This window comes from Adiantum capillus-veneris, chromosome 16 (assembly GCF_014529385.1).
Source record: "Adiantum capillus-veneris isolate H3 chromosome 16, ASM1452938v2, whole genome shotgun sequence".
NCBI classification, from domain to species: Eukaryota; Viridiplantae; Streptophyta; class Polypodiopsida; order Polypodiales; family Pteridaceae; genus Adiantum; species Adiantum capillus-veneris.
In genome coordinates, this window is record NC_140946.1 from 147,634,470 (window position 1) to 147,647,816 (window position 13,347).

General features: G+C 43.4%; 1 protein-coding gene across 1 annotated transcript in view; it reads left to right on the forward strand.

The window, feature by feature from the left end:
* The first annotated feature begins 9,125 nt into the window (after positions 1-9,125).
* LOC147440033 (phosphoenolpyruvate carboxykinase (ATP) 1-like) overlaps positions 9,126-13,347 on the forward strand; it is a 108,171-nt gene continuing 103,949 nt past the window's right edge. Inside the window, exons 1-4 of the mRNA XM_086485727.1 lie at positions 9,126-9,383; positions 9,730-10,011; positions 10,505-10,674; positions 10,793-10,946. Coding sequence (XP_086341853.1) covers positions 9,265-9,383; positions 9,730-10,011; positions 10,505-10,674; positions 10,793-10,946 — 725 coding nt within the window. The 5' untranslated portion in view covers positions 9,126-9,264. The remainder of the gene's footprint in view (positions 9,384-9,729; positions 10,012-10,504; positions 10,675-10,792; positions 10,947-13,347) is intronic.

A 13,347-nucleotide genomic window follows, 5' to 3' on the forward strand; every position in this document is an offset into this window, starting at 1 on the left:
TGAAATGTACTAGGGCTTTCTAGTGGGCTTAGTCCCTATTGACCTTTAGCTTAAGTATTATAAAAGGAGTTTACTAGTGTGATGAGTCTGGGGAGGGTAACAATGTTATATGACCCCCCAAAGTTACAAAATTAAAATGCTGAAAACGAACAAACAAAAAATCAAAGTACCACAATGTAAAATCTTAAGCTGGAAGAGAAATCTCAGCTTGATTTGGTACTTCACTCACATGTATCGCCTATGGTACTAGAGCCCTAGAGGTTCCCAATGTGGGCGCTTTTCCTTGAAAAGCAAAAAACCCAAGGCATACAAAATAAGCACACACATCAAAACTGAATCATTGTGAAAAGACTTTGGAGGGTCAAAGAAAAGGTAATCAGTCAGGTGATGATTTCATGAGAAATTCCTTTTATCGTAGCTTAACTACAAGGTCTTCTAGGTATAGCCTCTAGTCACCCCTCGAACATGAAATACTTGGCTCTCGCGATTAAACAACTTAATTGACCAGAGAAAATTAAGAAGCTTACCCATGGTATTAATAGTCGATCTTTAGTGCCTTTCGGCCGTTAAATTAGCGACCCCGGACTTGTTTAATTTTTTATCTTTACAACTGTTTATGCGTTTGATTATATTGCAATTTAATGTTTATTGCTGACAAATGGTTTAAAATTATGTTATCAATCAAATTGTCTGCCTACACTTGCATATGCTTTTTAATTGCTTATGAGAATGCAATTACTGTGCCAATGTTGTTTGGTTTTGCAGTAACTGAAGGAGGCTAAGAAAATTCATCTAAAAAGCTCTTCCACCTCGACGAACGAGCTTCAACTCAATAGCTTCCGAGGACGGAATCTACATCAAGAAGGGGGGCATGTTAACCCTCACGCACATTCCTATCACCTACGACGGACATTGTATTATTTATTTGGTAGAGTCAGGTACCGAGCTTGTCGGTCCAATAGAAAAAGGGTAAGAGTGATCGCTGATGAGAGGCGTACTCTAACTGGAACATTCAAGGGATTAGTTGGCTAAGCATGGACGCCCAAGTGTGAATGGGGCGAGCTCGTATAAAAGTCAACTAAACCTAAAATTCACTCGTTTTCTCATTTGTGCAATTGAAGAGTGCTCTTGCTCCATCTCCATCTTCTTCTTCTTCATCTCCTTGTGTGTGTGTATGCGTGAGAGAGAGAGAGAGAGAGAGAGAGAGAGAGAGCGATCGAGCATTGCGGCGGCGCCAAAAATGTGCGCGTATGTCGCACGTGTCAATGCAAGGAACTTGCCGATACACTGTGTGCGAGCCACAAATGGCTCCAAGCACACAACAAGCCTAAACTAGTAAGCTCAAAGATAGCGTTGGTGTGTCACTCACCGCTCTACGCTTCTTGTCGTGAGGATTCCTCGCCGTGAAGAAGAAGGAGACGTTGCTACGCCGCGCTCAACCGCCTCACCGTCGTCGTGTCGCCGCAATGCTCGATCGCACTCTCTCTCTCTCTCTCACGCATACACACACACACAAGAAGATGAAGAAGAAGAAGATGGAGATGGAGCAAGAGCACTCTTCAATTGCATAAATGAGAGAACGAGTGAATTTTAGGTTTAGTTGACTTTTATATGAGCTCGCCCTATTTACACTTGCGCGCCCATGCTTAGCCAACTAATCCCTTGAATGTTCCAGTTAGAGTGCGTCTCTCATCAGCGATCACTCTTACCCTTTTCCTATTGGACCGACAAGCCCGGTACCTGACTCTACCAAATAAATAATACAATGTTCGTCGTAGGTGATAGGAATGTGCGTGAGGGTTAACAGTCTATTTGTACTTTTAAATTCTAACGTAATGTATTCTTTGTATGTTTTGAATAGTGGTCGATGGCAGGACGTGATCCCACACCGTACGAGCACGAGTACTCTGATAGAAAGGGCTTAAATGCCCTGATGGACATTCTCAGTTCTCGCGGCGGCATGGTTAGTATTTCACTTTACTCTTTTACATTTGTTGTGTTTTAAGGATAAGCTAAGAAAATAGATTGTTTTGTAATTATATGTTTATACTTACAGAAAGTCTTATTGTTTTTTTTGCAGAATCTGACAGATATGTTGCTTGGACGCGATGAGACGTCTGATTAGGCGACGTTAGTCTAGCCGTGGCTAGATATCACTAGTTTTCTTTTGTCATAGCATGTATACTGAGATGACGTGTGTACGTCTTTTTAAAACTATTGAAAAACGATGTATTTTCTTAATAATGACAATTGTGTTGTAACTATTGCATTTGCAAAGCTTAACAATCAAGTGATTTTGCTTATGATGTGTATCATTTTGTCATTGATTTACTTTTGTCAATTCACTTTCGTCCAATTACTTTTGTCAGTTTTGTATCTTTATTCTGCAAACAATACTATGCATGATGGAGTTAATGGTTATATTGTCTTGTGGGTGACTAAGTACTTTGGGTCTATACCTTGCACTTTCTTTCAAAGGTGAATCTATGCTTATCTTCGGTATACTTTATTCTGGAAACATTCAATATGGTTGATGGGTGGCAGGGCATTCAATGCTCTATCACCCAAATTTTTTTATTCTCGAGCGTCGCTTTAAGCGTTTATATATAAGGTTTCGCAACGTCGCTACCAGCGTCGCTATATAATGACGCTTATAAAGGCGCCTATAGCAACACCTATAGTGACGGTTTTAGTGACGTCGGGGAGTAAAAGAACCTAATGTATTTCCATCGCTAAAAGCATCACAAGTGCACATAACCTCTTGTAGTCTCTCTCTCTCTCTCTCTCTCTCTCTCTCTCACACACACACACACACACACACACACACACACACACATGAGTGTGGGACCCAATGTCCTACCAAAATGGAGGTCATCTAAGTCAAAAACCGACCTCTCTAGCTGAGACGGGGTGCTTGATTGGGACCCATGGCGGAGATCAGGCACCATGCATCACGAGTGCTCTCTATTATCGGATCCCTTGGGTAAATTTGGGGTGAATAGTTTACCCACTTTAATCAAGAAGGGTGGGGGATTCAAATGGGTTGAGTGCCTGTGATCTTGATGCCTAACCTTGGCCATGGATCTACCCTCAAGGAGCGAATAGATAATGATGAGGACAACCCTATACAACATCAATTTGTTTATCCTTGGTAAACAATTTAAGATTCTCTCTCTCTCTCTCTCTCCCCCCCCCCCCCCCCACCCCTTCTCTCCTTGTGTAGAGGATGGGTATGCACAATCGCATAGGCACATGTGTGAGTTTATGTGTATTTGTACACCTGTTTTATGTGAGATTGTGCCTAACCCATCCTCTAGACAAAGGGAAAAGAAGAAAGAAGAGAGAGAGAGAGAGGCACCTAGGTCCTAAAGCAACAAAACATCCAACTCAGTATTCACAAAAATGTTTCTCAACCTTCATAAGAAATCCAATATTGCTGACCGAGAGCGAGAGAAACAAGACAAAATTCTAGAATATTTTCAGAAATGAGGTAACATATCTAGCTTTCCAAGTGTCGTTGAGTTACATGGAATGCCACTTCATAAGGGCTTTCGTTGGCTTAAAGATAGAACATGAACACACACTTTTGACTCTTCCATATATCCAAGGTCCTTCCAAGTAGCCTAGAGTGATGCGAAAAATGGTAGGAGGAAGGAGCCTTTGTCTTAGGACCTGGTCGTGTGGGTTCAAAATCTTGCTTGGCAATCGGTTGCCAGCAGGTAAAGCTAGAGAGAGAAGATTAAATCACATCGATTTAATTCTCTCGAAAGGTGCTCGGACTCTCTTGCGAGGACGAACACCAAGATTGCCTCGATACAAAGCAGTCGCCTTGCTGGTTCAACAATTCCTTTTTCAACCCTCGCTTCAAGCAGTTGATCGACGATTTGCAGCCAATGATGGCACGTCTCATTAACCGGATCATCGAGCTGAAGGCTATTGAGTACAAAATTCAAAAAAATCATTTTCTAGAACCGGCTCATTAACCTTTTCACTCACAATTGACACAGTGTATTGCAAATTTGAGGGGACTAAAACTTGTAAAATTAAAGGCGGCGTGAAAGCCTTTTCACCTCAACCCGACCTGGCAATTTTCCAATTTGAACAGGTTTTGGATAAAGCGAACGTATCTTTTCCCGAGCCCTGATTGAGTAGGCTCAAGTGACCAAGTCCTTAGAATCTTTGAACTTGGCCTTTTTCTCAAGCCAACTAACTGAAGATCTCCTCGCTGGCTATTTGAAGGGGTACTAGGTAGTGTTCACGTTAGAAAAACTCTTAGGTGGTCAACCCACGACAAATAATAAGCATGCAAAATGAAGGGTTGGCAACCCAAGGGATTGAGTTTAGCCACATGTTGTGTCATGTCCACCTTGTTCTATTTATGCCACGTTGTGTTGTGGTTATCCTCAAGACAACTCAAACGCATGTATGGTGTCTGCGCAACTACAACAAAACTCTTGGAGCAATTCACACCATCATGTGGTTGTGCATAAGTGCGCAACCAACAACCTCAAGCTTGGTTTTCACATGAGGAATCTACGAGAGCTATATTATTGAGGAACAAAATCAAAAAGATTTCTTCCACTTCTGAAGGACAACATCACAACAGAACTTCATTTGTTGTTTATTGAGTTTCCAACACACTCCACCCCTTCATCTTGGAGTCGGTGCTATCAGTGGTGCGTTTTTCACTCATAACATCTCGTAGTAACCATTCGCAATTGGTTTGCAATCAGTTGCAAACCCAATGCCAATGTGAACTCACTCTTGATTTCCCACCCTATCTGTCGCGCAGGTTTGGTCATATATTTATACAAGGAAACTAATTTTCATTCTTTTTCTCAACTCTCTTAGGCTATGCACCCTCAACAAGAGCCTACTCTCAAAGATGTCCAACCCCCTCAAGAATTTGTAAATAGCAATGGATTTCTTGGCAACATAAAGGCCCACAATACATATGCACATCCGCTTCATGTTGAGACTTGTAGCTTACTCTCCAAAAAATCTACCAAGTCCTTTTACTCCTCTCTAGGTCAGTTGTCACTACTATGAAGTTCAAGGAGAGACACACGCGAGAGAGAGAGAGAGAGAGAGAGAGAGAGAGAGAGAGAGAGAGAGAGAGAGAGAGAGAGAGAGAGAGAGGAGAAGAAGAAGAAGAAGAAGAAGAGAGAAGAGAGAAGTTCTAATGTCGTATGAACATCCCAAGCAAGGGAGATAGTGGGAGAGGGCCTAGAGCACAATATTCAATTTAGGCCTTATTTTGACGTTACTTCATCTTGGGGAGGAAAAAAACCAAAGAAGAGATGTCTAACCCAAATTAGAGAGAGCACCTAGCTTGCTGGCTTTTCTAGCTATGGTGATGCCATCTCACTTATTCAAGCTCCTTGAAGAGAAAAGCCATTGTTAAGTGCCTGGAACATCTATCTACTCCTTGTAGGCCCTTCAAGCAATTGGTGCCAAACTTGGACCTCAACCTGCCCCCTTGTGAAGCCATGTCCCTAATGTTTCTTAAGAATCCGTAAGGTGGCATCGTGTACATCAAGGGGGGTAGTATAGGGTGGATGCATGATGAGGTATCACATGTGATATCACCTGGCACTTAATCCCCTTGAAATCCTCATGCCTTTATGAGGAAGGCAATAGAGAGCAAGACGAGCATGTACGGGAGGTTGTAGGGATAGAGAGCAACACAAATGAGAGGAGATATGGGCAACATGACAGAGGGATGAGAGGTGGGGTTTAAGGCCTGGTTCAGATTGCCTGCTCAAACAACCCTGATAGGTGCAAGCTCTTTTCGTGGAGAGCATTGATAGGTCGGCAAAAGGAGACTGCATTTTTGGACCTACCATTGTAGTGGGCGGCACCATCCCTTCGGACGCACAAACTTTCCACCCTGCTTGAAGTGGGAATGCCATCCTTACCGCTTGAACCGAGACCCACACCTCCAGAGCCATGCAATGCAGCTAAGAGTCAGGCATGGATTGTGCAGTGTGACCTTCAAATGGTGAGGACCCTTCTTGACAAGCGTGGCTACTTCGGCAGTTTGAACGCTCCCTAAGTATTCTCATCTCATAGTTCAATGATTGCAATTATAACTTAGGTGGCTAGTGATAAGTGTGCCATTGGCCACACAATTGAGGGCCCTCACAAATTCAAGGCTCGTAGCCAACCGATATAGAGATGGTGCGCTAGGGCAATAATCCACCGATACAAAGAGAGTGAGCTAGTTTGATGCACCCGCATCACAAGGCAAAGCATGCAAGAGAGATGGGGACTCTGGGAGAGGTCCCATTGTCGACTAGGACTCATAGAGAGGCAAGACGGTGGTGGGCCCTCCCAAAAATCATGTCCCCATAATATACTAATGTGTGTGTGTGTGTGTGTGTGTGTGTGTGAAAGTACAACTGTGAGGCCTCAAAGGTAGCAAATTGCAATACCTGGTCAGTGCTTCGCTCGGAGATGGCCGGATTAAACAGTTTTCAATCTACTAACATAAGATGGCGGAAGGGCTTCCCTGTACACGTGTTGCAATCTGCGACCTGAAGGCTAAAGTCGAAAACGGATAAAAGCTCAGTTGCACACGATAAAGAGGGAGAGAGGGGCCGTACTAGTTACTTGGTAAGCCAAAGGTCCTTTTTTCAAATAAGGCTAGAGGATTAAGCTGCTTGGCACAATCTACGCCATCGATTTCACCCAAAATCAGACCGCATGGGCGATTGCTTTTAATTTATCAACGCCTGCTTTTTTGTGCTACGTCGCATTATCAACCTGTAATTAGAAGCTATATTTGCCCGTGCAAGCAGTCTTACCTTCGTTTGGCGTTATGCTCGTATAGCTGAGGCTCAAATCGAGACTCGAGAGTCCCCTCCAGTGTGCGTGCATGCTTGCGAAGTCTGTGTTTTTGAGTCTGGGGCTCTAGGGGGACTGGGACTGCATTGAGTCTTCAGATGCTCGTTTTTAAAGGGCAGCGCTGACCTCTAGGAGGCACTCCTGCTCATGTACCACCGTGAAAGTACAGAGATGAAAGATGGAACCAACAAATAGCCTAGTGGATTGTATGCTCTAGGCACCGTGTAAGCCTCGCTGGTGGCTTGTCTGCCTTGCACCTCTCGTAACTCTCATGGTTGGCTGCTGGCAGCAAATCTAGATGGTGATCAGAAGTCTGAAATATGCTACTATTTACCCTCAAAATACTCGTGGCCTGTATGCCATGTGCACCTGATTTTTCAACCTTGTTAGTGCATGGTTGCGTTGCAAAACTATTGCATCCGCTGCAGAAGAGGTGTCTTGTATTCGTATGCAAAAGAGGCAGCTGGTCTCGATCCAAAGTCCTCATGAGGGACGGTTCCACTTCTTGGAAGCATTAACGATTGATATCAGCAATTTAAATATCACTTCTTGGAAGCGTTAACGAGCATAATAATTTTTTGATTGGACTAAAAACCCATGATAAAAAGAAGGATTCCTACAAAATTAGCAAGATACACATTGAGCCCATTGTTCACATATTTAAGGAGTGCATTGGTGAGTGAATATGCCAAATGTGGCACCCTCACAAAAGTACAAGAAGTACTTGATGGGCTTCCTTTCCAAAATGTCATTACTTCGAACACCTTGATTGCATGATATGCTCAACATGGCTCTGGCAAGGAAGCACGCTGGATGCAAAGGAAAGGCTTCTCTCCAAGTGTAACTACGGCCTTACACAAGGCATTGACATGGGTAAGAGAATTCACAGTAAGATTGCTAGGCGGTATGTTGGAGAATATAGATGTCATGCTTGGTGGTGCTTTGGTCATAGTCACAAGTGACGAGTCCCGAGGAGTGGGGATGAGGGACGGGGCTCAAATGGATTTTTAGTGTAAAAAAGAGGGTGTGTATTTATCTCTTAATGCGTGTTTTGTGTCTGGCAGGGAGGACATATATTCACAACACTGGACGTCTCAATTGCACAAGCGCGACTCCATCTCGACAACATTACAAGGTTCGTTATTGTATCCAACACCCCATGACTATGCGTTTGCTTGGCGCAACACATAAACGCTACGGGGCAGGGCACGAATTCCGTTTCTTATAATTTTTGGAGAGACCACAGTGCCAACTCTCCACCATACTTTTGTATGGCACCTCTGCATGACGTGCACTATATATTTTGCAGTTTCAGTTTAGTGACGTTTCATTGCAAGAGGATATGTTTAACTATTCACATTGCTTTTTTGTATCTTGAATCAAACATTGTCCTCAGGTTTGCACAATTGGATGATATTCGTACATGATTATCAGGTCGGTAGTATAGTTCAATTTTTATATTCTATTGATGGTTTCTGTATTTTTTGAGTTTGTCAAAGCTCCAGTTTAGCAATATGTTTTCCTCACGACTGCATACTCAGTTTCGATCATTGTATCTATATACCAAATAGACATACATTTCTTTTCGCAGAGTTTGGCAATTCTTGAAATAAAGAAAAATTGACTACGGTTGATTGAGATAAGATGGGTGTCTTAAAGAAGGTTCCATGGTTTAGAGACTAAATGGTCAATGTTCTAGATTGAATGGTGCAATCTGTAAACAACTACCAAACTAGGTTAACTTGCAACCCTTTTGCTCTATTCAATTACCCTCTTTAGTAGCCCAATGTCCTATATGGAGCACTATGGGACACAACTTGCTTCTCTCCAATGCTCATCAAGTCTGAACCTGAGCTATTATTGGTGCCTATCAATTGGTTCTACTCATTTTTTCGATCACCGTAGCAAAACCCAAGGCGACAGCAATCACAACTAGCTAACCAACTAACTAGATGCGCTCCAAAATCTATCAGACAATGTGCGGCAAAGGCCCACCAAGGTTATTTTATTCATTAACTCCCGGATGCTCTTTGAGATTCCCACAAGTGCATGATTCTCTAGACAAGTAAAACGGTAGCATAAACTCGAACCCCCGCGAGGTCAATGAATATTCTCCAACTGCTGCCGTAGCCAACCGAGCAAGCATATTGGGTTGCTGCCTTTTCGAAGCTGCACAAATAAAAAAACAGCATATCTCCTTCCCTCCCCACCTCGCGTGTCGCGCTGCAGCTCCCAGCCCCCTTCTCTCCCATCCTCTGCGCATGCCCGACTGATCTGATGTCGCCTGCCCACACTCGATAGCTGGCCTGCCTACCGCGTCGTCATTCCTATCCTTCACCATAAGGGCACCTCGTAAAGATTCTTCTCGCAATTTCTTTTCCAGAATGTGTTGGACATACTTATAAGGCGTGGAGTTCGATGACGGGGCCAAAATTCCTTCTTTCGTCATGTGAGCTTTTTTTACCCAAAGAGTATAAAAAGCTTTCATCGTCTGATTGCTGCGCAACGTCGACGACTCCATCGCCAGCTACGTTGAGGTAATCGGATCAGTCTGTTATTTCTTGTCTCTTCGCGTCGATGTGCATGACATTATGACTGTTTGATGGCCTGCCTAAAGTAAGTTCCTGCATAAAAGATGCACCTTCTCACGTGTTTTCCTGCATACACCATAACCATGTAACCCAAAAGAAGTAGCAATTGTCTCCTTTACTTTGTTGTACGGCATAAGGTGGCGTTCCGCTGCTTGCACTGCTTGTTATGCCTAGAGAGAAATGGATTCCTCTCCAGAGGTCGTTCACTTTGAGTTAACGTTGTCCTTTCCAAACGATGCCCCCGCATATATTAACAACAACATTCATCCTATCTTCTTACCTTGTGATGCAGAGGCTGCGCTCAAGATTCAGATCACAAAGCAAGAATGAGTAGGAGCTCTGGCATCGATTTGGGCCTTCCACCCAACAACATTTCCAAAATAAAGACTCAAAGGAAAGACGAAATGGTTGCTCCAAGGGAGGTGTGTGTCGATGACAGTGCTCCAACCGTGAGGGCCCAAACTCTGGATCAGCTCCATTCCCTTCAGAAAAAGAAGTCTGCACCCACAACTCCTCGAGCTGGGGTCTTGCACTCAGAAGAACAAAAGCAAATGGAGCAGCTTAAGTCCATAAGGTTGAGTTGGTTTACTTCCTGTGGCAAATAAGGGCTGATTGAATGTAATGCTGTATCTCCTTTGCAATCTTGTGTCATTGCTGGCTATGTTTCAATCTTTCAGCTAGTGTTTGATAAACAAGCTTTCAGCGAGCCTTAGGACCCGTTATGAAATCATTTGAAGCAGGGGGTCTGCTTGTTTGAAGAAGCATGGGGCTTTGTGATCTATTGAGGAAAGATTTCATTGTGATGTCTTTGACAAGGTTTTATTCACAGTAAAGGAAACATATAGGGAGAGGGAGCCAACCAAAAAGAAAGATGCATCATGTTATATGTATCATAGAGCTTTGATAAAAATTGATTTTGTGATACTCTACATGATGAAGCTGATGGTGAGATAAATGAGTATTCGTATTAAATTTGGAAAAATTTCTGTACTATGTGGATGAATCACGTAGCAATTTGGCTGCATTTTACGTCACTTCCGTAAGTGGGTTTGCTTATTCCTTTGCAGTGCTTCTCTTGCATCGTTTACACGAGAAACTGGGCCCAAAGTTGTCAAGGGAGATCCTTCAAAAAGGGGGACACATATCGTGGCACCACCTGAACACCACTTTGATGTGACAAACATCAGTGACAGTGCGCTTAAGTTCACTCATGTGCTCTACAACTTGTCTCCAGCAGGTAAACTCAATATTATTTCAAAGCTCTAAAGCTCAGCTTTTTGGAAAGAGATAAATTGAAAGTCTCTTTGGCTGTATTTCTGTCTAACAATTGGGCTTTCTCCTTGGCACTTGTGAAGAGTTGTATGAACAGGCAATCAAGTATGAAAAAGGATCATTCGTTACAGCAACTGGCGCAATTGCTACTCTTTCAGGAGCAAAAACTGGACGATCACCCAGAGACAAGCGTGTTGTCAAAGAACCAGCAGCTGAAAATGATCTATGGTGGGGCAGGTAAGCTTTTGAGGATCCCATTGTGCACGCTTGTGTGTGTGTGTGTGTGAGAGAGAGAGAGAGAGAGAGAGAGAGAGAGAGAGAGAGAGAGAGAGAGAGAGAGAGAGAGAGATGAAATGAAATGTTATATCAAACGTCTTCAAAAGACCAAAATGATCTATGAGACCAAACTGATACAATCTTGCTTGTGTGTGCGTGTGTGTGTGTGTGTGTGTGTGAGAGAGAGAGAGAGAGAGAGAGAGAGAGAGAGAGAGAGTGTTCTATTATCGTCCTCGGAGGTCAAATATGACCTAAAACCTACAATTTTCTGAACTTTGGCTGAACCTTTTTTAGTTTTTTACATGAGTTTTAGTTATATACAAGTCTCATTTCAAAAAACTCACTAACGGGCACTCAGAGTAACCCGATAGCTGGCGCTACACTAGCGACTTGCCCTGCATGTACATGTGCTTGCTAAAGCAAGCTAAAAAACCCACTAAAAGAATTCCCACACACACTTTTGACATCGGGCATCATGTCCATATGTACAAATTTACAAAAAACGGGGCTCTCAAAATGTGCCCAACACCGTCAGGTCCCAACCTCAACCACTTCACCCGTGTTTCCAGATCTGTGTTTTAAAACGCCAACGATGGCGTTGCCTTACGGCTTGCTTTGCCTCAGGTTTTGTGAAGCCACCAATGAAGTGCAAATTGGGCTGCCGCTCAAAACACCACTAAAAAGAAAACGCCGATTGTCCAAATTTACCACCCTTTAACTTGCCGATGGAGATCCGTTCTTGCCTGTGTTTTAAACACTATGGCGATGGATGCCGATCCTCTTGACAAAAGCGTAGCCGCCTTTCTTTCCTTCGAGTTGCGATTAATGAACTACCTTGCTCCACCAAGGTCATGGAGCACAAAGCTGTGATACCATGTCAAAGTCGACGATGCGGAAGCGTAGAGACCAAGGAGAGAGATAGAGAGAGAAATGAAATGAAATGAAATGTTATATTAACGTCTTCAAAAGGCCAGAATGACCTATGAGACCAAACTGATACAAAAGTGGTGAATCTGTTACAATGTCTGGGTACCTTAGTACTAAAGTACTAAGTGTGAAAGTGTGAAAGTAAATGTGAAAAACTAAATACAAAGTATTAAATAAACTTCTTAGGAGCATTCTGGGTGTCTGGCTAGAATGCTTCTAATCCTTTGTTGTAGTCTCCTCCGGTGAAGTGTGCTTTCTGCATCTTGGTCGTGGTCGTCTCGATTTCCTAAGCTCAATCGCTCTGTCAATTAGGGTGCCTTTGGTATGAATGTGGATACTTCTTTGTGTTGGCTGTTGGCCTCTTGCTTCCCCTTCCACTCCTGCTTCTCTCGATTCGAAGAAATCTGTGATCTACCTCTGAGGCTGTAGTGCTCTTTGTCTTCTCATTAGATTATCCCTGTGCCGATGTAGTTCCAGTAGGTACAAGCCTAAGCATCTTTGATCTTGGTATTGCATGATTCTATCTAGAGGTCCAAAGCCTTCTTTAAAGAGGCAATGAAAACGTCCACGTATCTCATAGTATACTGTGCAGTGGCATATATAGTGTAATTCTGTCTCCGGCTCCATTCCGCATAACTTGCAAATTCTGTTCTCAGGTGGGATTCCCCTAAATCTGCCAAATTCAATTTCCAACTGGTGTGAGGATGTACGAATCTGACCAATAGCACATCTCAAACCATGAGACAGGTGGGTATCCATGTAACTCGGGCGAATCACAAATCCATCTTCAGATAGTTGTAGGAAGTTTTCTTTGTAGTCGGCCATCTTCGTGCCCAGTTCTTGTGTAGGGTCTACCCATGTCCTCTTAGTATCCAACTGTATAAGATCTTGTCGGATGATTTTATTAATCTCCGTTCGTGTAATTGCCAATGATGGAGCCTCAAGAGAGTATTGGAAGGGGGGTAATCTTTCCATACTGAACCCGTGTCTCTGAAACCACGAGGACAGTTGCGCATACCAACATGATGTATCCCCTTTCATTGCCAATTGTCGAGAGGATTCGAGGGCCAGTCTAGTATATCGGCCATTATTTGTATCCCACAAACCATGTATAAAGGACACTGATCTGGTAAGAGCTTCAATTTCTATCGGAGGGGCCGCTAGTTCCACTCGGGTAATTGCGTGTGGTACGGAGGCCTTGGCTCTAATCATTCGGGAAATCATAGATACCAAAGGTCTCTCCATTGACTTCCAATTATCCTGGTCAACAGATGGTCCCCAAATCTGGACCCCATAAAGCATAGCTGAAGCCACCACAGTATCAAAGAGCCAAAGTTTTGTTCGTGGTTCCTGAAACTGCACTTGTGAACACATCCTCTCCAACCCTCCCAAGGCCGCAGAGGCTCTGGATAATCTAGCATCCGCTGCTTTCTTA